This window comes from Aulonocara stuartgranti, assembly GCF_965226115.1.
Source record: "Aulonocara stuartgranti genome assembly, chromosome: 7".
NCBI classification, from domain to species: Eukaryota; Metazoa; Chordata; class Actinopteri; order Cichliformes; family Cichlidae; genus Aulonocara; species Aulonocara stuartgranti.
Window position 1 is genome coordinate 61,514,139 of NC_138945.1, and position 25,577 is coordinate 61,539,715.

Sequence of the window (25,577 nt, forward strand, 5' to 3'; positions counted from 1 at the left end):
GCAACCTCTGTGCGTAAAGGCATAAGATAAGATAAGATAACCTTTATTAGTCCCACACGTGGGAAATTTGTTAAAGGTGAAAGGTGGTATGAAATATGATAATAAGCTATTAATTTTAGAAATATACACATTAAAAACTTAGTATCAACCGAACTGAAGTGAATAAGGGTATAGGTCCTGTATTTTAAATCTTGTCACAGAGTTTGTGAAAGTTATCCAAACATTTATCACAACATTAAGATAAGAGTAGTCCAGGGGTAGGCAACTCCAGGTCTCGTGTGCCCTGCAGATTTTAGACATCACCCCGTTTCAACACACCTGAATCAAATGGTCATTCCCAGGCCTCTGGAGAATGTCAAGACATTTTGGGGAGGTAATTTAGCCATTTAAATCAGCTGTGTTGGATCAAGGACACATCTAAAACCTGCAGGACTCGAGGCCTGGAGTTGCGTACCCCTGGAGTAGTCTAATCCACACTTGGTCAAAAGTACACATACAGGCTTGCATATTCATAGACCTTCACTAATACTTGGTTAAAACTCCTTTAGCAAGTTGCACCTTGACCAGATGCTTTTGGTAGCCATCAAAAAGCTTTGGTTACAGCTTCCGTTGGATATTTGTTCACTCTTCATTTCACGCTTGGTAGTTAATTGAAATTTGTTGGTTTGATACATGGACCTAACTTTCAGGTGTAGTCTGCACATTTTCAATAGAGTTACGGTTTGGAAAGGTTTGGAAAGATGTTTATAGCAGCTTAATGTTTGCCTGCATTTTCCACTCCAAAACCAGTTTTGATGTGTCTTTGTGATCATTGTCCATTTGAAACACCCAATTTTGTCCAAGTTTCAACTATCAAGCTGTTGATTTGAGGTAAACTTGAAGAATTTAAAGGGAGTTCTCCTTTATTATTCTGTCCATTTTCTGTAATGTACCAGTACCCCTGGTAGCAAAATAGCTGCAAACAACATGCTACCACCACTATGCTTGACAGCTGGTACAGACTTTGCAGATTTAAAAGCCTCACCTTTACTCCACTAAACATTCCTCTTGTCATTGTGGCCAAAGAGCTCAGATTTTTCCTTGTCTGACCATAAAACTTTTCTTCAGAGGACAGCTGGACAGCATGGACAGCTGTAAATTTCAGTCAAGCTTGAAGATGTTGATTCTAGAGCAGGGGATTGTTTCTTGACTGACACAATCTTGTTCCATAGTGATGCAAAAATTCACTTAATTGTGGGCAGAGGACATTGATGTTTCAGCAGTTTCCAGGTCATGGCAGGTTTGAGCCTCGGTGGCTGCTGGGTTGTTCCTAAACTTTTCCTGTCGTCTGAGGGTAACAGTTTGGCTCTTTTCCAGACATTACAAACAGATGACAGATCTGAATATCTTGTCCTGGCCTTGTCTTGCCAGAACAAGATGTTTAAATTGTTGATCTTGAATTAATGATCTTGTAATCTGTTTAGAAATGGCTCCAAGAGACTTTCCCAACTTGTATAAATCTATAATTCTTCTTCTTAGATCTTAATTGAGTTCCTTGGACTTTCCCATTTTTCTGCGTATCGATCAATCCAATGAGTGCTGTCAAACACAGCCTTTCTATGTTGGCAAAGAGAAACTACTGTTGTAGTCAATCATGATAGTTTTTATATTTACAAAATGTTTAGTTTTGGTTCATTTTTAAAATTAATTTCTTTTTTTTAAATTTCTTTTAACTATTACAGTACTATAATATGGGGGTTTAATCAGGGCCAATTTTTTTTTTTTTTGCTTGTGTCTTTACTGGTCTTGTCACATGTTTGTGAGCACAGGCTAAATAAAGGAAACATCTCTCTGTATGATATCAGCAAATCAAGCTACAGCCTCCAAAAAGATTACAAACACCTCTTTGAACATCCAAAATGTATCGCTGGGTGACTTTTAGACCTACTATTAATTTGAATAGGACTTTACCGGAAACGTGGTGTCACGTGACTCCTGTTTAGTTTCCCGCCTGTATTCGTACACAGTAATTTAGTACCCGGAAACGGCAGCAGAGTGACATCTCGCTCTGTAAAAACTTCCCGTTCAGGCTGCGTGCAACCTCACTGTATGGCTTTGAGAAGAAGGAGACACCCTTAATACAGTTTAAACAGCTGTTTGTTTGGCTGCCGCAGCTGGAGGGCTACGCTTTAACATTTTACGGGAAGCTCGAAAGTTTTTGTTTATTTTTTTGGATGTAAAACATCACGAGTGGCTCAACAAAAGTCTGCAGTGTGTCGTCGTCGTCTGCTCGTCATTCAGAACCTCTGCCGTCTGGAAAGACACAGGTAGCTAATGACATGCAAATGAAATGAAAGCCCTCTTATAACCTTTCAGTGGCATTACTGTTAGTGCTACCACTGCACTTCCATCTTTTAATATCAATTCCCATGTTTTCCTGCAGAATGAAGCGAAATAACGTCAAATTGATTTTAGGGAAAGCTTTTTTTTTTTTTTTTTTTTTTTTTTTACTAAATGGATCCACATACAGTTTCATGAAACGAGTCCATGGGCCCTTCAAGTGAATTAAAACCCCACATTTTCAGTGTGATCTGACGTAGTTTGCACTTATGCTAAGTCGAAGAAAGGGCTGATTTTCCTCTCTGAGAAAGTGGTAGGCCTATCTAGATGTCTGCTTCCAAAATGTGGAAAGTTTCACGCTAACATGTCTCCCCCATCATTTTAGTGACAGTGTAAAGATTTTCTGAGCTACAAGCATTCAAAATACATCGGGGTTTGTCCAGAAAAAGCAAATCAACACCTGTGACAGAGAAACCGAAATAAGCATTGGCACCCTGGATGTTATATGTGCTTTTATTACAGCTCAACTGTTGTTCGTGTAAATCAGGCCTCCCTTTCACACCTTTAGTTGGTCCAAAATGCTGCTGTTCACCTTCTTAACAGAAAGCATAAGATGCAACTTATTCCTCTGATCTGGCCTCTCTTCAGTAGCTTCCCCTGCATCTTAGGATTGATTTTAAGATTTATTTTTTGCGTTGAACCCACCATATATTGCTTATCTCTTAACACCTTATGTGCCTCCAATCAGAATCAGAATCAGAAAGGGTTTTATTGCCAAATGTTGAGCAGGTTTACAACATTAGGAAATTGCTGCGGTGCTTCAGTGCAAACATACTGTCATAAATTACGCTAAAATAGACATGAAAATGAAAATAAGAATAAGAATTAAAAGTGCTACGTAGATAGATATATACATGAGTGCAGGTGGTGATCAGTGCCAAACATGGAATGATGCAGTGAACACAGCGTAGGGTCATGTGTTAGTGGTGGGAACAGTCATATGGTTATTGTTCATGAGTCCAACAGCAGAGGGGAAGAAACTGTTCTTATGGCGAGAGGTTCTGGTGCGAATGGACCGGAGCCTCCTGCCTGAGGGGAGCAGGTCAAACAGACTGTGTCCAGGGTGTGAAGGGTCAGCTGTGATCAGAGTGCACGCCCCAGTGTCCTGGAGGTGTACAGGTCCTGCAGAGATGGGAGTCTGCAGCCAATCACCTTCTCAGCAGAGCGCACAACACGCTGCAGTCTCTGTTTGTCCCTGATAGTGGCTCCAGCGTACCACACGGTGATGGAGGAGGTGAGGATGGACTCGATGATTGCAGTGTAGAATTGCATCATCGTCCGTGTTGGCAGGTTGAATTTCTTCAGCTGCCTCAGGAAGTACATCCTCTGCTGGGCTTTCTTGATGACGGAGGTGATGGTGGGCTCCCACTTCAGGTCCTGGGTGATGGTGGTACCCAGGAAGCGGAATGAGTCCACAGAGGTGATGGGGTTGTCAGTCAGGATGATGGGGGGGGGAGTGGGGCTGTGTGCTTCCTGAAGTCCACAATATTCTCCACTGTCTTCTGGGCATTCAGCACCAGGTTGTTGTGGCTGCACCAGGACACCAGACGTTCAACCTCCCTCCTGTAGGCAGACTCATCCCCGTCCGAGATGAGTCCAATAACGGTGGTGTCATCTGCAAACTTGATTTGCAAGGGCCCTAAGATCTGCTAACCAGCTATAAACACTAGCCTTAAGAACAGGGAGGGGAAGTCTAACTTTCTCAGCTATAGTCCCTAAATTGTTGAATAAGTTGCCCCCCACCTCATGTTAAACTGGCTCCCACCTTTAGTATGCCTTCAAACTCATGTTTATTCTTTGACTTTAAAGTCTGCGTGAAAGCTTAGATATTTAAGCTGATGTATTGTCTCTTGCATTTTTGTGTTAATTACTGATAAGTGTGGGCATGTGTGCGTGGTGCATCTTTCTTTATTGTGTAACTATCTGCTTCATGTGCAACACTGGTCAGCTTTGTTATTTTAAATATGTTTCATAAACAAATTTGGACTAGAATTTTTCTGTTAAACGTTTAAAAACATATTTCTGGGTCAATTTTCAAGGATCATATCATTTTTGACACCAGGCTCATCTTATACATCCATTTCCTGTGTTTCAAAAGTAAATATCTAATATAGTCATTTTAACACTTACAAGTATTTGGGCTTTGAAATAAAAAAATAAAAAAACACAGAAGGGTGTCTGGATCAGTGGATCCTTTGCATTCATGGACTAGGACAGGCTTCAGCTGTGTTGGATTAACGACACATCTAAAACCTACAGGGACACCGGCCCTCGAGGCCTGGAGTTGCCCACCCCTGGACTAGGAGAACTTCCTCAGAATCTGAAGTTGTTGGATCATTGTGATATCACCAAACTATTCTATAAAACACACAAACATCAGTGTTTTCATAGCCATGAGTTAAAAATGTGACTGCCAGAAATGATTTTGACACAGAACAGATTCATGTATATCTAAATGTAGGGGAAAGTGATGCTCATATGACCCTTGACTGTTTACCCAAAGTGCTTTGTTTTTTTGTTTGTTTTCTCCAGTGAAATATTAAAAAAAAACCAAAAAAAAAAAAACCCCAGTAATGTTTGCACTTGGTGCAGGTGTTAGTCTGCACCCTAAAATTGTTTAAATGTATAAAACCACAGCAGATCCAAACTAGCCCACTGGTACAAACTATATCAGTTTGTACTGATGTAGCTTGGAGAATACAGAGGTTTGTAGTCAATACAATGCACTTACCACAGTGTAGCTGAAATTATCCCTATGTTGTTGGTGCCATATGTGTCCGCCTTTACTTGGGGGTCTAACATTTATCCACAATCACGGTTTCTTCATTCATTTTTATGGTTGGGCTTCTCTGTTATGGCAAGAATCTTGGTAATTTTTGTCACTGTTTTTGCATTGTTTTGTTTTTAATAATTAACTGAAGCCAAATTTCTAACTGAGATAGAAATTTGGTGCTTGCACAGTCCTAGTTTGTGGTTAGTTTGTTGTTTACTAAAATGTTATGTGTAATGCTTGAGAAGTGCCAGCAGGTGACAGTGTACCCTCACTGTGTGTAACACAGCACTAACAGAGCCTCCACCATGTTTTACAGATGACTGTAGACACACAGTTGTACCTCTCTCTTTAGGTTCTTCAAACATATTGACGACAATTTTAATCAGAAATTTCAAATTTACATTAATTAAGACCTGTTGCCACTGATTTTCAGTGCAGTTCTTGTGTAATTTGGCTACCTCAGCGTTTTCTCCCTGTTTCCCTTCCTTAAGAATAGATTCTAGACAGCTATCCTTTCTGAGAATATTTCTGTGAGACTTCAGTGAACAGTAGATGAATCAACTAAGGTGAGAGGTGTACATCTCAGGTCCTGTGTAAAGTCTGCTGGATTTTTCTTTTTCCCTATTTCTTAAAGACACAGCTTTCAGATGCTGTGTAACTGTTGTAGATCATGTTTATTCTAGCCACTTCTTCTCTGGTTCTTCACTTATCCGGTTTCCTGTTGTGACTCACCTTGTTGGGAAAAAAAATAAATAAATAAAATTATGTCTGTCAAATTGTGTTGTCTTTGGCATTTTCATAGATTCACCTTCAAGTGACCACACGTTGTTTTTCAAACATTTTTGGACATATTTCAAATTATTGAAATTATTATTTTTTCTCATATGGAGTGAAAATAATGTAGAATTAAACTGTTTAATTAGAAAGTGTTTCTTATTACTAAGCTTCACTATTGTGAAAATAATGTCATTTGAATTTTAAAGTGATGCAGTGACTTTAAAGAGAATGTAGGTTGTTCGGTACAAGCTATAAGCTTGTATTGATAGCTCATTGGTTCTTAATTTAAGGCGAGTGCGTCTTCAGAGGAGCAGCAAGGCAAGAGTCATTATTCAGCCATCGACCTGCTGGGCAAATTTAGCTCTCCACCGCCCACCTTCCTCTCTACATGCAAACAATATAGCAGCACAAATTAGGACTTGCTGCTTTGTGTCAATTGAGAGTCCAACAAAGATGCTACATAGAGTGATATGTCATTAGTGAGCAGGTGGGGTGGGAGGACATATAGCTGCTGCCTCTCCAATTAAGTAATGAAGTGGTTTCTATGGAGACCAGGCTGCTGTGTCTGCTTGGGGAGGGGGCAGAGTTCAGAGTCGGCAGTTGTCAACTCTGCTGCAAGTGGAGGGTTAAATGCCGGGGCTGCAGGGGGAAGCCCCTCATTAAACATACCTAAATTTAATCAAAGGGACACCTGAGCCTTTCTTTGAAGTTTCAGTTGCACCGCTCACAGAAAATGGATAAACTGCAGCACCATTACGATGATGTAATCATAAAAACATACCTAAGCAGCTTTAACATTATTGCACTGTGAATGTCAAAACTAAACACGAAACTAACACTCTTAATCCTGTTCCTTATGGAAATGTTTGCTGTTTTTTATTTTTAAAATATAAATTACTCTACTATTCCTTTGATTTATCTCTATTTGTGTTCCTTTTTAACACAGTATTTAGGTAGAACTTGTTTACCTACTGATCAGTAAATATCGTGGGGATGCTGTTGCCTTTGTTCCCTTTATACAAACTTCTTGGTTGGCATTTGGCCTTTGCTCTCAGTCTCTTATATGTTAAAAGGATTATCAATCAGCCTAACTTTCTTTTAGGGGGGTTTCGTGGTGATCAGTGAGGTGTCCTCAAACCTAATTAGATGACTGTAACCCTCATATGAGCAGCTACAGGCCTGGTGGTCTGGTAGTGGGACTCTCTGGGCTCAGATTTTCAACTAGGGAGAGTGAGAACAAGCAGAGTGAAAGGCCAAGCAAAGAGAAGGGGGCACTCAAATCCGTTTTAAGCCTTTTGTCATTTATTCAGGGATTTATTTGTCATTAAAGAGTGATAACGGCATCTGTGGAACGTTTAGACTTTTTGCTAGATTTGGGGGGGGGGGGAATTAAAATCAACATTTAAGTCAAAGTCAGCGTGATGGTGGTGGTGGTGATGTCATAAAAAATGACTTTGTGGACCTTTTGTGGCAGAGTTGTTTCTGAAGTTTAGAGGTCAGAGTCATTTGCTCAACTTAAGATTCACTACAGCAGTTTGTGCAGCATCTCCAGATGTGATTCTGCTACAAGAGTTAATATCATGTTGTTGAGTTGAGTGCTGCAACACAACACGGTCTGTGCGAGATCTTAATAATTGGGCTGGTGATATATTGCCTGTACTCAGCAGTGTCTTTTTGAGAGGGGGCCAGACAAAGCCAAGACCCTCGGCCTCCTGCTGTTTTTAATAGTTCTTTAGGTAATGTGGGAGCTTCAGTCTTTTATGGAGGGAAAGAATGTGTCTAAAATATAAAGCAGGTTGATGAATGTGAACTTTAACATGTTCTTTATCACTAATGCATTATTTTAAGAGGGGAAAAAAGTTGCATTTTTTTTTCTCAATTTTTATTGTTTATTTTTTGCTTCAAGCCTTTAAATGTTAAAGTAGTTTTAGCAAAGTAGTGTCCTGCAGAGGTGTCTCTTCTCCTCTCACCTCTGGAGGGTGATAAAGAGCTTCTGGAGGAGGGTGCATCGTATCTCCCTGCTGCTCCCATTGCTTTCTGAAATGGACTTGTTTTATGGGTTGTACATCTTTTGTTTTCTTGTTCACAACCTCTCTGTGGTCATTCCTCGTGGAAGTTCTTTGAAGGCCTAGAATAGCTTTGAGGAGAAGCCCCCTCCTCCCTTCTGTCCTCTTCTTCTCCTCTGCTACCTTTTATTGAATCCTGCTTCTGTATCATTTATCTCTGAACACCCCCTCACCCCTGTCTGCCCATTTGTGGGGGCTGTTAGGGGGCATCCTCTTTTCTCTCCCAGCTGGGTTTGTTGACACACAGTCAACCTACGCTTCTCTTTCACCTCTGCTCCCCCTCTTTTTAACTCTCACCCCCCACCTCGCAGCTCCTCTCTCTGCTTTGACTGAACAGTAAAGCTGCCACAGCTGTGGGTTGTATTGGCATAGCTGCTGGGGGGGTAAATATATTGCAGTCATTACCTTTTGTTCAAGAGTTGACAGTTTTAAAACATTTCAGCTTCTCAGTGTGTAGAGGAACTGAAGAGAAAAGGATGCCCCGATGATTTGAGTGTAACAGCTTTTTAAATATGGGAGGAGAAGGAAGGAAAATCAGAGAATACACATTCATAACTAATTAGCAGAAAAAGATGTGAATTGAAAGGAAAACGTGCATTGGAAAAAAAAAAAAACAAGCTTATGAATTGCCTCTTTAAAAAAAATGTCCATTGTGCTATCAGTACACAGACAAATCTCATACAAATAAGACAGAGGGAAGAAATTTGAATTACAGCTCATGAACAGTCACTGAAGTTTAATTTGTGTATTGTTTTCGCCAACAGGTGTTGGAATGAACAGGTCCAGGTCCAGCTGGGATAAAAAGACCTCCCAAGCTTCAGTCACCAGGATAACCCGCAGCTCTCAGGCCAGGCACACCAACCACATAGAGCCCCCGGACTCCGGGCCGAGCCTGTATGGAAAACAAAGGAGGAAGCAAACTGATTCGGCATTGGCTCAGAACCTCAGTCAGATGAGTGTGAGTGGACAGGATGCTTTGTTTACAGGGTAAGGACATGTAACAGTGATCCTGTATAAAGAAAACCACTTAACATCACACAAGTCCAGTACAGCAGTGTATTAATTAATAGGAAAATGTTCAGTGTCTTGGAGAACTTTTGGCTCTCTCAAGCCATTTTTCCACAGGAACATCAGGAAACATCAAGACAATGGCCCTCATTTACTAATATATACATAGAAATGTCACTATGCTATGAGCACTAAATAAAAATAATCAGGTTTTAAAAACATAATATGATCAAGAAATTGGAGTGCAAGTGTTGCAGCAGTGTGGCCTTAATATGCTTTAAAACTGAGGCATGATCATCATCATTATGTACAGAAGTGTTCATATCAAGTATTTTTGTCTAGCAGTGAAATGGTTGCCTATGAACTAATTATTATTTTTAAAAGTATGCTTCAGCCCACGCCCACCAAAATGTCTTGAGTCTTGGTTTCTTTACACTCAGTTTTAAATCCTTTTGTTTGATTCTGTGGGTTTTACTGTTGGTTAACATTTGGGAAACGTGACAGAGATGAAATTATGAATATTTTGTCATTTAAAGATGTGTTAACTAGAGCAGGGCGATATGGCCAAAAATATTTATCACGATATATATTTGAAAATTTGCGATAACGATATAACTGACGATATAATTGATGCGAGACAAAATACAACTCCACAACATTACTAGCGCAAAAAGACAACCTTCCATTTATTTTCACTTAAACAAGAAGCTGGTTTTTATGTACATTAAAGCTTTATAAAAATGTAACAGTGCAAATGCAAATTCCTTGCTGAAAGTTTAACCAAAAGGCATTTCCAGTAGAAATGGGCTGACATATACTGAGCATAACCATGTATAATATCCACTGAAGTTAAAAAGAGGTGCTTTGCAACATTAAACTGCAGTGTGCAGTACGTATTTTTCGGACCATGAGGTGCACGGGATTATAAGGCACATTAAGCGAAACAAAGCAGTCAGATAAATCAAACTTTATTAAACTCATTCTTCTTGCTTCCTCCACTTCTGTACCATTGATTCATTAATGTTGAATTCTCTGGCAGCTGCTCTATTCCCATGTTGTTGCAGTATATTAATGACTAACCTCGTATTGTGGATGGATTATCTCAGTTGTTCTCGTGACTGAAGTTTGGGGCATTTCCAGCATCCTGCCATGCGATTGCATTTGTCTCTAACCATGAGGAACCTTCACGTTAACTTTTATAAGTGTAAAAGTGTTAGTGTTCGTCCTCCAGCTTCACTGTTTATGTTATGCTAACATAGCTGTGTCGCTAGCGATAACGTAGCACATCATTATATACCAGCTAGCCCAACTTCAGTAACCCTACAAACCTCACTGCTGTGTAGTTTGTCTTCATTTATGTTGGAAGTGATAGCAGAGCTGTACCTTTGAATTTTTCCAGAAATCTCAGTCAGAACATGCTATATCATGCTTAGGCAACTAGCAAAACTAGCGAGCTTACTTCCGCTAGCTTCCTGCTAACTTCTAACTCCGTTAGTTTTGTTTTCATGGATGCCTGGAAGTTAAACTTCATAGTTACACCTGGTAAAGCAGCAATGCTGATCGTTTTATTAAAGATGAAAGAATTTAGACAGTTTAACTCTCAGTGATGCTGCAGTGTTTGCTTGACCTGAAAGTACGGAGTTTAGGACCCAGATTACTCCCAGATTTAAGAGCATCTTAGTCCGACAAATACGACAATAACGACGGCCGCTTGCATGTTCTGCAAAAAATGTGCTTTGTTGTGTATCTGACGGACAAACACCAAACCAGTTCCACATCACTGAAGTTGCACCATTTTTACAAACCAATTCTGGTTCATCTGTTTCACTCAACAATCGGCCATGTGCGTATGAAAACAAAGGCACTGCGCGTGCGCGTTTTACTCATATTCTATCGCGATATTTCATTTTCCTATCGTCGCCTAACATTATACCGGTATTACCGTGAACGTTATAATATGACCCAGCCCTAGTGTTAACATTCTGAGGCGTGCTGGCCTTCTCAGACAGGTATAATTGTAATAAAATATTGATGGATGCTGGATTTGTGCTGAAGATCACAGATCTGTTTGAGATTCCTTTTGGTTGAGGTGCCTGTGGTCTTTGAGTAGAACATGCAGGATGTAGGACCATTCACTAGCTGTGAAGTCACTGCATTACTATTACATACTGCTCTATTATTTGAGCCACCAGGTGAAAGATTTAACAGCCAGTGTTTGCATCACATGCACTTACTGAAGTTCAGCACTGTTTTATGAAACAAAAATGACACACGGACTTCATGAGGAGTTTAGGACTCACAGTGCTGAAGAGAGTCCTGCAACAATGAGCGGAAACATAATGAATTTGGGGCAGATTACACCTCCTTGGCGGTATGGCCTGACTGATAACTGTCTAAAGTAATGTTGGTGTGGTCCATGTGACACGAGACTATAAAAAGAAATAATGAAAGCTGCAAAGTAAAGCACACACTGTCTTTTTCTCCAGTAAAGGAAAGGTTCCCAAAGCCAGCAGTGATTCTGTGCCGGCACCTCAGCCCTCTGCACCAAGATCTGATCAGACTGCTCCATCTTCGCCCGCTGTTAAGTCATCATCCCAGGGAGGCCTGGCATCTGTGGCTCGGCTGGTGAAGCTCGGCCGCTGTAAGAACGTAGTGGTGGTGGCTGGAGCAGGAATCAGCACAGCAAGTGGGATCCCAGACTTTAGGTTGGTGTCTAAAACCTCACCAATCTGCAGATTTTCACTGTGAAAGCTGTGTAGCAGCTCAACCTTCTTGTCCATAAGAAGAAATCCACCACTGGCTCACTTTTATCTGCATTACTTGAACCTCAGAAAATCAGTGTTTCAGAATGTACCAATGTACCAATTTTTCAGGACTCCAGGAACAGGTCTTTACGCAAACTTGGAAAAGTATAACATCCCATACCCAGAAGCCATTTTCAACATCGACTACTTCTCCAATGACCCGCAGCCGTTCTTCTCCTTGGCTAAGGCTCTGTATCCTGGCAGCCATCGTCCAAACTACATACACTACTTCATCCGCATGCTTCATCACAAAGGCCTCCTGCTCCGATTGTACACCCAGAACATCGACGGACTGGAGAAATGTGAGTGAGAAACAGTTGGGCTACAGCATCAGTGTTGTTTTGAAGCTGCCCAGTGGTTTGTGCATTGACTTAAGCTCGAGATGCCTCATTACCATTAATGTGACTTTTTGAAAAACCCAGCTACAGGATTGGAAGATTTGGCTGCCTTTTTTTATTGAAGCATCTGCCAGCAGGGATGAATTGTAAAGGGTTGTTGTTTGACGATTTAACAATAAGGTGTCTTTGAAGGGGCTCCCTGTCCACTGCTGTTTGGTAGCTTTCATTTTTCAGTGTACTTCGCTATCTGTGAGTTCTTCAGTGCATTAGTCAGAGAAGATGTGTAATTTAATTTACCTTTTTGGTGGGGGATTTGTCAATGTAGCGGCTATCTCGGGTTTTACAAAGTGGCTGCAGCTAAAAAAAAAATTGAGTTTAGCTAAATCTACTTTTTCAAGGCCAAGGAATCCAGTGCAGGAAAAACAGGTTTCCCCCGTACAGCAAGTGATGTTATCTGTGCTCTGTGGATGATTTTATATAAGCGATCGAAGAAACGCCATCAACACTGGCTTTCTCTTTACAAGCAGCGTATCAACATTAAGACAACCCTCAACTGCAATGGCATCTTTTCTGTAGCTGAATGCAGAAGAAGGTGAGAACTCAGTCCGTCACTGCTCTAAAGCAGCACATTTTGAGAGTTCATATTCAAACAAAGGTACTGGTGACAGCTGCTCTGCAGGACCCAAAGCTGGCTGCCTGTTCTCCGTTCTCCTGTGTCATAGTCGGTTCAAGCTAATTTGTTGCTGTTATTGAATTCCTTGGCCTAAAAGTATATTTAGCAGTTAAAATCAATGTTATAATTAGTTTCTTTTTTTGTTTTTTAAAGAAGTTTAGAAGCAGAAATCCACAGAGACATCTGGGCAAAATGCAACACTGTGCTTAAAAAAACAGCTTTTAGATATCCCCCTAAAAACCCACCAAAAATACAATTAATTAACAATAATTATAAACCCTCACTATGTGGAATATCTTGTTATGTAAAAGATTTCAGTCAGCACGCCTGATGTTAAGATTTGTCTTGAGGGACCTAGAGTAAGATTTTTATTCCCCCTCATTATTGTCTGACTTTAATAAAAGTCAAATAGGACAAACTCAGATTGTTTGCATTAATGCTCCTGTTTCGCTCCTAATGTGATCATATTTGAAAACCTTCAGTGTGTGGCATCCCTGATGAAAAACTCGTAGAAGCTCATGGAAGTTTTGCCACTGCTTCGTGTCACCTGTGCTACACTCCTTACCCCGCTGAGGAGGCCAAGGTTCGTATGCCTCTTTATATTATATATGAATCCCATGCGCTTGATGCCACGTTAATCTTTCCTGCGTGTTTTTTGTCTAACAGCGGGCGATAATGAATGACAACGTCCCCATATGCACATTTTGTGCCGCAACGGTCAAACCGGATGTTGTGTTTTTCGGAGAGGACCTTCCTCAGAAGTATTTCCTGCACACTAAAGATTTCCCAAAAGCTGACCTGCTCATCATTATGGGCACGTCTTTGCAGGTAAACATTAAAATTTAATATGATATCATAGTAAAAACAGGTTGTTTGTGTAAAGGCACATTCCATTAAATGTTAAATAAAATGTTTCAGATTGAGCCATTTGCCAGCTTGGTGAACACGGTGCGCTCCACTGTGCCACGTCTCCTCCTGAACCGACATGCTGTGGGTCCCTTTGAGAAGGTCCCGCTCCGGCGAGGGGACCACATGGAGCTAGGAAACCTGGAGGATACTGTGCGGAAGTTTGCCGAAATGCTCGGCTGGAACAACGAGATCGAAGAGCTGATGAGGAACCAGGAAACACTGGTGGGTTCTAAAAGCTCTCACAGGTCATACATGTCTCAGTTAAAAAGGAAAAAAGCTGCAGAATGATTGTTACACAGTCCTGTGGCACTCAGTGGTTTTCATTTCTTTCTGCAGACCATCCCAGCGTTGGTAAGCAGTCCGCCATCACAGACATGTCCGATCAGAGCAACAGCAGAGCCTCAAGGCAGGACGGAGACATCCAGGTCCATACCAGGAGCTCAGAGAGCAGCAGGCAGCGGTGGCGAGGAGACAGATTCTGAGACAGACAGCAAGAGCTCTGCATCGTCCACCCTAAGCAACTAAATATTACGACACTTGAAGGATTTTGAAGTTTCCACTATCCATAGTTCACATGGCAGACTGTTCTGTTAACTGTAACCTCTAATCAGATTAGAGTCTTACCTCTTCATCTAAGAGCCAGTAATGTGATGTTTGTATCATGGTTATATGAACGCGTCAAAAGGTTAATCAAGTTCAAACAGCATCCATCAAGAACACTAGTAGACATTCGAGCCTTGTATCAAAAATATTAATTTTAAGGTGTTTTAAGTCAGTGTAATGTGTTAATGTTTTATAATCAGTATAACACTGTCTTTGAGAGCGTATTTAATAAAAGTATTGTGTAATTTGCACTTTGTCCAAAAAAAGACATTTATTCTTCAGTCTATTAACTTTTGTGGAAATGATATGATGCCAGTTCATAAATGCTTTCCACTTAGAAAAACACGAACAGAAAACTTGAATGTGGTGGAATAATTGTTTACAGCTGAGCACAAAACAAATCTACAGCGATGCGGGGAAAAATACAGACATGAGAAACCCAGCAAATGATAACCAACTTTAGCAAATCGAAAAGAGTAAAGTCAACTTGCACAAATTTGATTAACAATGAGAAACGCTGATGTAACAAGCAGTTAAATTATGTGTATAACCGGCCAAGCATGTGAGATCTGCATAGAATTAAATTATACCAAGACACAGAAAATATATTACTTTGTTTATATAAAGTCACACATTTAGTGTCAAATAAACAACATTTTCATAGGTTTCTTTTTTTTGATTCAACATCATGCAGATGACAAAAGGAACAGAGATTAGAAAACAATCATCGTAGTTCACACATTTCATTGTCAAGAGCCCGAACAGGCAAAAACCACCATCGACCTGTGGAGAATGCTGCATTGCCTCAAGTCTTAAATTTAATGAAACTTGTTTTCTTTTCTCCATAACGTCATCGAGTACCAGAGAGAAAAAAGTGAACTACCACTAACATTTGTCTTTTGTCCATGGTAAAAACTGATTACACAAAGTGAGCTGCAGGTTTAAACCGTCCACAAACACATCAGTCCTGTGCTCCAGCAGTACCAGCAGCTTTACCGCTAACAGTGTTTACTATGATTCGTGTTAAAATTGTGCACCTTCTAGTCATATATTTTTTATATGTATATATTTTTAAAAAAGAGAAGTGAAGGAATGTTTATTCACACCCAAAACTACACTTTAAACAAAACAGTGTTTCCAGCAAGAAGCAAAACTCAGCAGAAAGTATATTCTTTCCCCACAGGGAGCACTAAAGCAAAAGATGCAGCAGTAACTGTGAACTCCTCCTCGGCAGTCTTCCTGCCACGCACGACTCCGCTTCAGCGCGAGACAGCCTCTGGAGCCTGCTGTGAAATGTTTAGCTGCGTTCTACTTCAGGACTGGTTTGATTTCATTTATTACAGCAAGTGCCTGTCCTATTTGAAAAAAAAAAAGAGGCTAAGATTTTGCTAAGAGTCCAGTCCATGATTGCAAAATAACACTTTATTTGCATTTAAGTGGCCGTCAGTCAATATCACTAAGAAAAACCAAAGAGGAGCTGATTGCCCTGCAAAGCGCAATAAAAGCCTGATATAAACTTACACATAAATATTTTATTTTTCACCATCACCATTTGTTCAGCTTTCTGTTAATCACTACCACTTGTCCCAGTTACAGCCCCCGAGGTGATAAATGGGACTTTCCCATCCAGCACCTGAAGTTTTTGGACACAGCTCTACACTCAGCAGCAGCTCATTCAGGATGGAGGCACAAATTCAAGCCCAGCTACAGAACCCACCTTCAATAATCACAGCTCGAGATTTGTTGGGGGTGGGGCCCATCGGGCTTAGTCTGGAAAACGTGGCTGAGATATTCAGCAGCACTAGTCCGAGTCTGAGTCCGAGTTTTCCTCAGGTGGACTGCAGAGAGTTTCTTCCAAAGGTGCCAACGTCCCGTCGGGTTTGACGCCCATCGGTCGAATCACGTGCTGCCTGCGGACACAAAGAAGTAGATATCAGATATGACGTGCTGGATGGATGCTAAAGGAAAGCTGGAAGAACATTTTTCTTTTTAAAAAGGGCTTTTCAATTGCATGCGTCTGCACGTTCTGCATACACAACTCAAGGACCCTCACTCAACAACTCCCTCCCCTCCTTTCATGGACACTCGCCCCTGTCTGGCCATCCTCCCTCCCCTCCTTTGCAGTGGCAGTTTAATTACAGGATCAGTACTCAGCCTAATCTCCTCAAAGCCACGGCTGCCCCTTCACCCTAATCCAATTATACCTGCACCGTGTGTCACCACTCCCTCCGAGATGATTTATCAGAGAATTATCGGTCAAAAGATTTGACAGACTCAAACACAAATGGCCATGTAATTCCTTCTGATTCCTAGAATTAAATATCATTTAATTCTTAAAGGTTAAAGTTCTTTAAAGAGAACCAGAATCTCGTGACCCGGTATCACTGGCTCATTTACAATACAGACCAGCGTGACAAAACAAACAAAAACATGTGGCATCATCTCTTCCAATTAGAGAGGGCGAAAAATGTCTTCCTTCCTCCTCGGGAGTGACAGAGGGCTGGGCGGGGGGAGTCTGGCAGGTGTAAGGGGTGGGGTGGGGGTGCAGAGTATGTGCTAATTGGAGCACCAGTTAAACAGTTAGAGGGGCACATTCTTGCAAGGACCTGACCGATCTCCTTAGAGTCGGCATCAAGGGACCACCTCTCCTTCATTGCAGAGGAAGAGAAGAAAGGGGATGCGGCCTCGGAAAGGAATCTTCCTCTTCTGGGTGCACGTGCCTCATTACAGCTCAACGCCCTCTTTTGGCTCAACAAAGGCGAGGACGGCTTTCTTATGCCTGCGCATTTATCCACCTATGTCTCTTGATCCACGTTCCACCCGAATAGCTTTGTCTAGCTGTGCCTCTGTCTCAGTCCACTCCTTGTCTGACCACCGCCTTGCTTGTCAAATAAAAAGAAGAATAAAGTCAGGACGTGTGTTATTAAAAACCAGAATAAAGGAACAGGGAAACGACAAGTCGACTGTGTGAGCCAATTAGGTGATAATTAAGGAGCGGAGGTAATGATGCCGCTGGTGCGTTGTGGCAGCAGCTCCTCCATTTACACCGGCTGAATGACGCGGCGTGCACAAAGTCCAGTCCTAATTGAAGCTACACCTAAAAGGCAAGAGATTCTTCCAACGATGACTCGGTTGGCAGGGAGCGGGCTCAGTGTTACTTTTGTGCAGGCGCTGTGCAAACTAACGTTGGCCTCTGCGCTCGCTGAGGAAAGGTCAACACAAACACAGCACGACCCTTTGCTCGGGAAACTGTGTATTTATATTTTGAGCAGGCATGGTAAAAGAAAAAAAATATTTCGACAAGACTTCTGAGGCATCTATCATACTGAATTTTCCATTTTACACAGACTTTTTTTTAAACACATTCATGCATCCAAAGCTAATCTAAAATATGAAAAAGCAAATTCCCAGACAGCAGATTGCTTTATATATTTGCGCTTTGAGGCAGAGCATGAAATGACCTCTAAACCTTTTTCAGTCCATCAGAAACTGCGGTGAAGTCAGAACACACACAGCTGTTTTCGGTCCAAAAACTTTGCAACTGAAAATCCTCTGGTACTTTTCTAAGTGTTGTAAACAGCACATTGTAGATTTTGAAGCATGCCTCACTACTAGTTAGCGAGCTCTCTAGTTTATTACCTTGACAACTTGTCGAACATGTTGGCCAGCTTCTCGGCTTCGTACTCCTTCTGCTCCTCGGTCATCTCTTCGACGGGGTTCGGCATCGGCTCCTCGACGTGACCGGTGATGGGGTTGATGCTGAAAAAAAGAAATAGATGAGAACGCTGAATGTATAGCTGCAAAGTGAATTCAACTAATGGCAGCTATTTGTTATATCTGGGATTAAATTACTGGAGTTTGTTCTACGAGAATAAAAGGAAATAATTTTTTTTTTTTAAAAGAGAGAGGGAGGATCAACATCAGCTACTAGACCAGCAGTTTTTGAATCGGTGCAGCACAAATGTAGTACACACAACAGTTAAATATGTGACACCTTATTGTAATCCCAGTGTGGAGGACTCACAAAGGTTTGGCAGATTTGTATTCTTCTGTGTCTGAGTCCTCATCATCAGAGTACTGAGTCTCTCCTCTCCCTCCTCCAAGAAGTCCTCGAGCCGCAAGAAGTCCTGCTGCGTTTCCGTACCCCGTGTACTTCAACAGGTTGTCCACTGCAAGACAACACATTTACTAAAAGGTGGTATTGCTACACATAAATCCTGATGTGTTAAGGTAATTATTCTCATAAACTGCACTCAACCGAAAAGGCCACATTTTTCGTCCCCTTCTTCTCCATTTTAAATCACTCACCGCTTTCTTTGCAGAGGACGAACAGGAACTCTGCAGCTGTCTGCTTCACGCCCATGTCCACATGTGTCATGAGGCGAACCAGCTTGTTTCTGATGGTGGTGCCAATCTCTGGCCTGCTCTTCACATCTTTCAGTGGGGGAAGTACCTTAAAAAAACAAAAAAAAAAAAAAAAGGATATAAGGCTTAATAGTGCATCAATATTTCTATTTTAACACGCCTCTAAAGCTGAGCCCACAAACCGTGATTACCTGAGCTTTGATATATCTGCGGATCTCCCTGTGGTGTCTGGATCCTTCAGTCAAAAGGCTGAGTACTGGAGTCAAACCCTCTTTGTAATTGGACCCCTGCTTGGAGTGACAGACCACAAAAACTTCACTGTCTCCACAAACTCAGGGGCTGGATAGATATCCTTAACACACAAGCACGCAGCTAATAGAAATAAGATGACGGAGACACTGAATAACAGAGGAGAACCTGAGGGACATGACCTTTATTCAGGCTTTCTTCTCCTTCTAATCATAAATAAAAACAAAAACATCCAGGTGGAGTTAGAACACCTTTATGGATGCTAAACCGTTATTCTCGCGTCATCGTCATCGTGACAGAAGTTGAATTTTACCTTGTCGATTCTTTTCTCCATGAAGTCCAGCAACACCTCGATCGCGTCCATGTTTTTTCCGGCATATTTCTCCTGCCCTCCCTGCACGGGGACGTCAATTAAAACATCCAGATAGGACACGGGCAGGTTGTTCAGCAGGTTCACGGCATGGCTGCAAACAGTTAAAAACATTATATTTTTTTAATTATCCAGAGGTTTTAGGGTATTTGGAGAATAAAATCGAAATACAAAAAGGTTAAAACACTTTTGAAAAGACATACCAGGTTTTGCTCAGGATTCACCACAATTCACAGGTGCAAAGCACACAAAGAAAGTGACATGTTTTCTTCTCACTCATTGGCTGTATTAAATAACAACATCTGGGACAGGTCACTGTAGTTCACTACCAAATGAATGTGTCAGAGTTCGGGAGAATTAAGACGACATGCTCAGCAGAAACCATGAAAATATGTGAGTGCACCCGCATGTCATGGCACTGTTAACCCATAGGACCCCTTCCGTCCTAATCCCCACCAATGAAATCATCACAGTCTAATGATATATAAGTGAAATGCATAGCAATGCAATAGTTCAACCTTTCCTATCATTTGGTACTTTCTAAAGTTCTTTCTTCTTAAACGTGTGAATCTTATGTCACGACTTTCAGATTGGGCTTAAACATTTCCTTTTTGACAAAGCTTCTAGTGAGGGCTGGTCCAGATGAGTATGAACCCTCCGCTAGTTAAATGGGAATAGACCTAGGCAGCCGGAAGCTTCCCATGATGCATTTCATCTTCTCACACCTCTTTGCACTCTGTTTATACACCACTCTGCATTTAATCGTTAGTTATTATATCTCGCTCTCTTCCACAGTCTGTTTTTTGTCCTCTCTTCGTCCCTTCACACCCAACCGGTCACAGCAGATGCCTGCACCTCCCTGAGCCTGGTTCTGCCAACGGTTTCTTCCTGTTAAAAGGAAGTTTTTTCTTCCCACTGTCGCCAAGTGATTGGGGTATTCTCTCTACTATTGTGGCGTCTTTACCTTACAATATAGAGCAGCTGTTGTGATTTGGCACGATATAAATAAAGTTGATTTGAATTGAATTGGAGTAAACTGTCTTTGCCAATTTGTTGAAACTGAATATTGTTCAGTGTATCAGGAGCAAGCGATTGGCGAGATTGTAAGTCGTCTCCAGAAAGGTTATGCTGGTAAAATGGAACAGCAAAAATGATAATTTGGTTGAAGCATCGTTTAGTGATCTTTGTAATCAAGTTTCACTCAAATCTGACCTATACCCAGGAGGAACAGCAATAGACAGATAAAGGAGTTTTTTCCTGTTTGTTTTCTGATACGTTTCTGCTTTCTTCGCATTTGTTGTTATTAATGCTTTCCAGTTTGAGACCAGAAGGAGAGAAAAATCACTAGGAGCTCAAAAAGAGCACATGGAATAAAAATATGACAAATCGTGTCTCTGTCATGTGGTAAGTTTGCATTTTAACATCTATACCTCCTAAACTATAGATTCACCAGAGATCATCTAAAATACTTTATTTTTCTCAAGTTAGCAATACTTACAATTACTGGTACCCAAAGAGATAAAAGTAGGAATAAAAGAAAAAAAAATAGTAAGAGTAGTTCTGGAAATGAGGTGATCCTTGAGCCGGTTAGTTTAAAAAGACAACAGTTTTATGGCGTAACCAGGGAGCACAGATGTAGGAATTACTGAGTCTGATACCAGAAGTCCGTCAGTCATAAACGCGTAGCACCAAAACACTCTACATTTGAAAATATTTATGTGTTAGTCTGACGATCATCCGACTAACAAACTTTAAAACGCCTGCCAGCTTGGCTTAAAACTAACTCTCTCCTTCGTGCTACCCTTTTCTATTCAAATTAGCTCTGTGTTACACTGCATTCAAATTACAGCTGGGTCGGTCAATGGGTCAACCTCCCACGACTGATTCAGCCACCAATCTGACAGGTCAAGAGGATCATCACTCACTTTTACATGACACTGTTTAAATTTCAGGCTAAGACCACACATTCTTGGCATTCTTGTGTGAAATTACCATGAGAAACACTGCTGTCGCACAATGACAGAAAAAAGCTCATAGATAATATAAAATACAACTACACAGCACTTTGCTATCGACACACGCAAATCTCACAAGGTGATTTTCCTACACAGACACGGCGATGCAGTCTGCTTTTCTATGTAAATCACTTTCAAGTCATGTCTGAGGCTATAACTCATTCACACATGAAAGCTACAGGACACGGATACACAAAGGGACTGAGCCTCTTTGTGTTTAAGAGGTCCAAACAAGTATATTGGTTTAAATCAAATACGAAGGTGCAGTCCGCTACAATAAATTATTAACATATGAAGATCAGCGAGGAACAGATTCCCACCTGTGTGCTTCCTCCGTTTTCTCCTCGGTCTCGGTCTTCAGCATCAGGAGATGACGCAGGATGGCAGCAATGAGCCGGAGCTGGTGATCGTCTTCCTGTCAAGCCGAGCACACAAAAACACCGAGTCCAACCAGGGGTTTTGTTTATGCACAGCAAAGCAGTACGGTAAAAATACCTACGCTACAAGGGCATGAGGCTGGAAGCAAAGGCTAAAACCTTCAGTTAATCAATCATCCGTGCAAGTACGCATCAGTGGTACGGAATAAAGTGGCTATTTTTATTCTAATATTAAAGTAGCTACTGCTATAACTACCGGGATATGCTGCCATTGTGTAACTGAGTAGGAATAAAATAAAAAGGCATGAAGGGGTCACTATGTGTGTCATTTTCATTTGTTTCTCCCTCCTATCAGCACCATCTACCATTTAGCTCCCGCAAGTTTCTTCTTTATTTCCTTAATTAACTTTTATTCACGTCACTAAGTGACAAATTAGGGAGGGCAGTTAAAAGTGCCTAAATATAAATATCAAGATTGACACCAATACATCAAGAAAATAAGTAAGAAATTGCTGTGTTGGTACTTTTGCTGATGATATTTTGAATATGAGAATGGGGTGATTCTCAGCTCAGCGCAGAGCTGCAAGTATCTAGGCTGAAAGTAAAAAACTAGTTTAACAACAAAAAGTAACCTGAGAACTCAGGAGTACGCGAGGAGGAGTTACTGGTCTAATAGTGACAGGAGCAGAGAGGCTGTGGTGAGACTGAGGAAGAGGAAGTTTGGATTTCTAAGAGGAGAGCAGGGCCAAATGGGAATCTTAAAACTAAACGTAGTGTCAGCAGGACTTACACTGCCTCAGGTGCTGCCTTTGCAGTCGCGTTTCTCCTTTGAAATGCCTCCTCAGACAAGACGATCAAGTTTGACAGTGAATCAGATGCAAAAATTATCATACAATAAGTACATCATGAATGAAAAGCATGTGTACCAAGTATCATCCTTTTTTCAAGTCATGTTCATACTGAGTGGCCTGTGTGTGTGGGGGGGTGGAAGGACTTACTGATTTTGTAATAAAGGAGCAATGAGCCTAACTTCAGACTGGTCTAAACACAGCAGGACAAATTTTCCTTAATGATGGTCAAAGTGGCAGCCTCAAACTTTTTCTGATAGGCTTCACTTTTAAAGCCAATAAGATTTTTATCAGGCGTTAACATCTTTAATATATAATATTATTCCAGCTCAAATTTATTTGAAGGTCAGGGCAAAATCATCAGAAAACATATTGACTTAACATTGCTGTGCAATTTTAGAACTATGGTCTTTAAGGGCCGTTTTAGACTGTGATCATGTAACAATGTTTCATAGCTGTGATCAGTTTTTGGGGAGATTTTTTTACAGAGGCAAACATATTTATCCTTCAGGTTTTTCCACTTCTTCGCATATTCCCTCACATCCATTTTTATAGTTTCGTAGTCTCCTTACAGGAATCTGCTAAACTTTGTGAGTAATTATATTTATGCTATGATTATTATTGCTTATACCGAGTTGATGACCATTATTCTCTCATTGATAATGTCAAAAACTGTGGCAAAAATAAGCTGGGAATGCACAGGAGGATTCGACGGGGCTTAACTGGCCAATAGCACTGGGTTAAAAGGGGTTTCCAGTTACTTCTTAAGTTATGGTATAGATTTCCTGCAAAGGTCTAAATCAGGCATAACGGATGGGCAGCTTGTTTCACACAGTGAATGAACACATTCTCTGTTGTAGTGCTGCACCTGAGATAAATAAGGATTATTCTGACTGAGAATCATGCAAAGCTACCAGAGGAGCTTTGCATAAAAGCCATTCTTACTGATTTTTTTTTTTTTTTTACTCAGGCTGAGTTAATGTGGTTACACACTCACAGTAAATCACTGAGAGGAAGAGCGACTTCCTGAGAACCAGCAGTTCATGACAGATGCAATTTGGCTGCTCTTGGGAACAGCATATATGATCTTTGTAGTTCAGATTAAGACTGTAGTGCAATTAGTCACAAACGATTAGCACCGAGTGAGCCTTTACTGTAACATTGTTTTGTATAACCACCGCATACTCACCTCACCACCAGTTTCAGACAGTGTGAGGTTGAACATGGCTTTGAGTGCTTCCATCGCTCGCTCATTATTCTCTGCAGGCATGGACACAGCTTGCGGATCTGGACGGGCAGCTTCATACGGACCAACCCAGCGCACATCCAGCGTGTGCTCCAACACCTCTGTCAGCAGTCTAACAGCATGCCACTCTCTCCTCAAAAGCCCCCTCACGGCAGGTTGGAGGGCAGACAGCAGGAAGAGAAGGCGCAGTGTGAACAGGCCCACCTCATGGGACCACGTACGGGCCGTGGCCAGGCTGGCACACAGACCACGAACCAGCTGCACATCCACGCAGACCTGCTGAGCCGCAGGGCTGTTATATACAACGTTGCAAAGGCACTTTAGGGCCTCCACCACCACCCTCTTGTTCTCCTCTGACAGTGTCTGTTCCTGAGAGCTTTTCTTGTCAGCATCCTGTTCCTCTCCAGCCCGCAGCCTCGCCATCCCTGCCAGGGTCAACATGCCTTCCTTGGTGGCTACAGGAGCCAGGACACGCTTATCTCTGGACATGATGCGGAGGGTCTCCAAGCATGTCTTCTGACAGCTGGGCTGCACCTGTCTCCCGAGGACTGTGAGCACACCGTGGCACAGCTTCTGCAAGGACGCACAGAGACACACACACACCGTCACTATCACACATTTCATGTAATAAGAAGCTGCTGGGCTAGATGGTACTCACACTCCGCAGGGTTTCCTCCTTTGGGTCAAAAGTGAAGGTTTGGGTGTTCTGCAACAGAAAGGATGCTCAGTGTCGACAGCAAACAAGATCGACTCGTGTCAAGCGTGCACTATCACATATTAGAAGCTATGAAACGGATTTAAAGTTGGAAACCTCAGAGAAACATGCAAAGTTTTCACGGATGATGCATGATTAGCATTTTTTAGCTCTACTCTTTGCGCTGTAAATAAGGCCATATTGCATACTTTTGCTTCGCTCAATGTGTGTGTTCTTTTTTCTCTGCTAATGCGAAACCAAGTTTCATTTGACGGAGCCAAACATTTCGGCTCAGCAGCCCAGAAAGATGTTCATGTCACCCAGAGCTAGCTGTCTGGCTAGGTGGCTAGCTAACGTTAGCACGGGCGTTTGTTTTGGTTGAAGAAAAACGAGCAAACGCGCGACTCACCTCTACATTATACTGCTGCAAGAGCTTCTCGATGTCCTCTTCGCTGGCAGTTTCAAGCTGAGATAAAATATTATTCAGATCCATGGGGGCTACCTGAAAAGCTCGGAGAGTTACCGGTGAGTGATGTGCAGCCACAGCTAGCTGGATGACAGGCTAACTTGTTTCAGGGCTGCTACTGTCAACAGGGAAACTCCCCTGACTGCCTCCATCAGCTGCAGCAGAGACCTGCTCCCACTTTATCTATTCACATATTCCAGTAAACAGTCCGATGATGGCAAAATGTGTCATAGGGAGAGCCGCAGTTTATCTGGCAGGATACATGACGTGTATTTTGCGTATAAACAAAGACGTGTAGAATGAATGAATCCAAGTAACTTTAATAAATATTTAGAAAACTGGAAAAACTAAAAAAAAAACCTAAAAAAAACCCCGTGAAATTCTTAAATTCATTTGGAATTTGTGAAAACAAATTTTGATCAATCAAAGTGTGTCGGATCTGGAAAAATATCAGTTTACTGACCAATAAACCCCCATAAAACCGGACTCTGTCTCTGACATTTTATTTTCAAGTCATGTTTTCTCCCATCGAAATAATAACGAGGAAAAATTCGTTCTCATTTTGGTCATTTTCGGGTTTTGATATTATTAATTTTATTTAATTTTAGTTTCCAAAG

At 41.5% G+C, this 25,577-nt stretch overlaps 2 protein-coding genes across 3 annotated transcripts; one reads left to right on the forward strand and one right to left on the reverse strand.

The window, feature by feature from the left end:
* The first annotated feature begins 1,979 nt into the window (after positions 1 to 1,979).
* Positions 1,980 to 14,581, forward strand: LOC309710969 (NAD-dependent protein deacetylase sirtuin-3). Its single transcript, XM_082540884.1, has 8 exons — positions 1,980 to 2,306; positions 8,760 to 8,982; positions 11,490 to 11,708; positions 11,877 to 12,109; positions 13,301 to 13,401; positions 13,485 to 13,646; positions 13,737 to 13,949; positions 14,064 to 14,581. The coding sequence occupies exons 2-8, from the start codon at positions 8,768 to 8,770 to the stop codon at positions 14,250 to 14,252; spliced, it is 1,332 nt and encodes a 443-aa protein (XP_082397010.1). The 5' UTR covers positions 1,980 to 2,306; positions 8,760 to 8,767; the 3' UTR covers positions 14,253 to 14,581.
* Positions 14,582 to 14,934: 353 nt separating this feature from the next.
* On the reverse strand, positions 14,935 to 25,189 carry ric8b (RIC8 guanine nucleotide exchange factor B). 2 transcript variants are annotated; one of them, XM_082540881.1, is made up of 10 exons: positions 24,904 to 25,189; positions 24,459 to 24,506; positions 23,744 to 24,373; positions 21,650 to 21,744; positions 19,258 to 19,408; positions 18,887 to 18,985; positions 18,639 to 18,783; positions 18,355 to 18,499; positions 17,970 to 18,089; positions 14,935 to 16,240 (listed from the first exon to the last, which is right to left on the reverse strand). In XM_082540881.1, exons 1-10 carry the CDS (start codon positions 24,985 to 24,987, stop codon positions 16,132 to 16,134), a joined length of 1,626 nt encoding a protein of 541 aa, XP_082397007.1. In that variant the 5' UTR covers positions 24,988 to 25,189; the 3' UTR covers positions 14,935 to 16,131. The 2 variants fall into 2 exon arrangements, with proteins under 2 accessions (XP_082397007.1, XP_082397008.1); XM_082540882.1 differs by having other exon boundaries at positions 18,887 to 18,982; positions 24,904 to 25,188.
* Between the last annotated feature and the right edge of the window lie 388 nt (positions 25,190 to 25,577).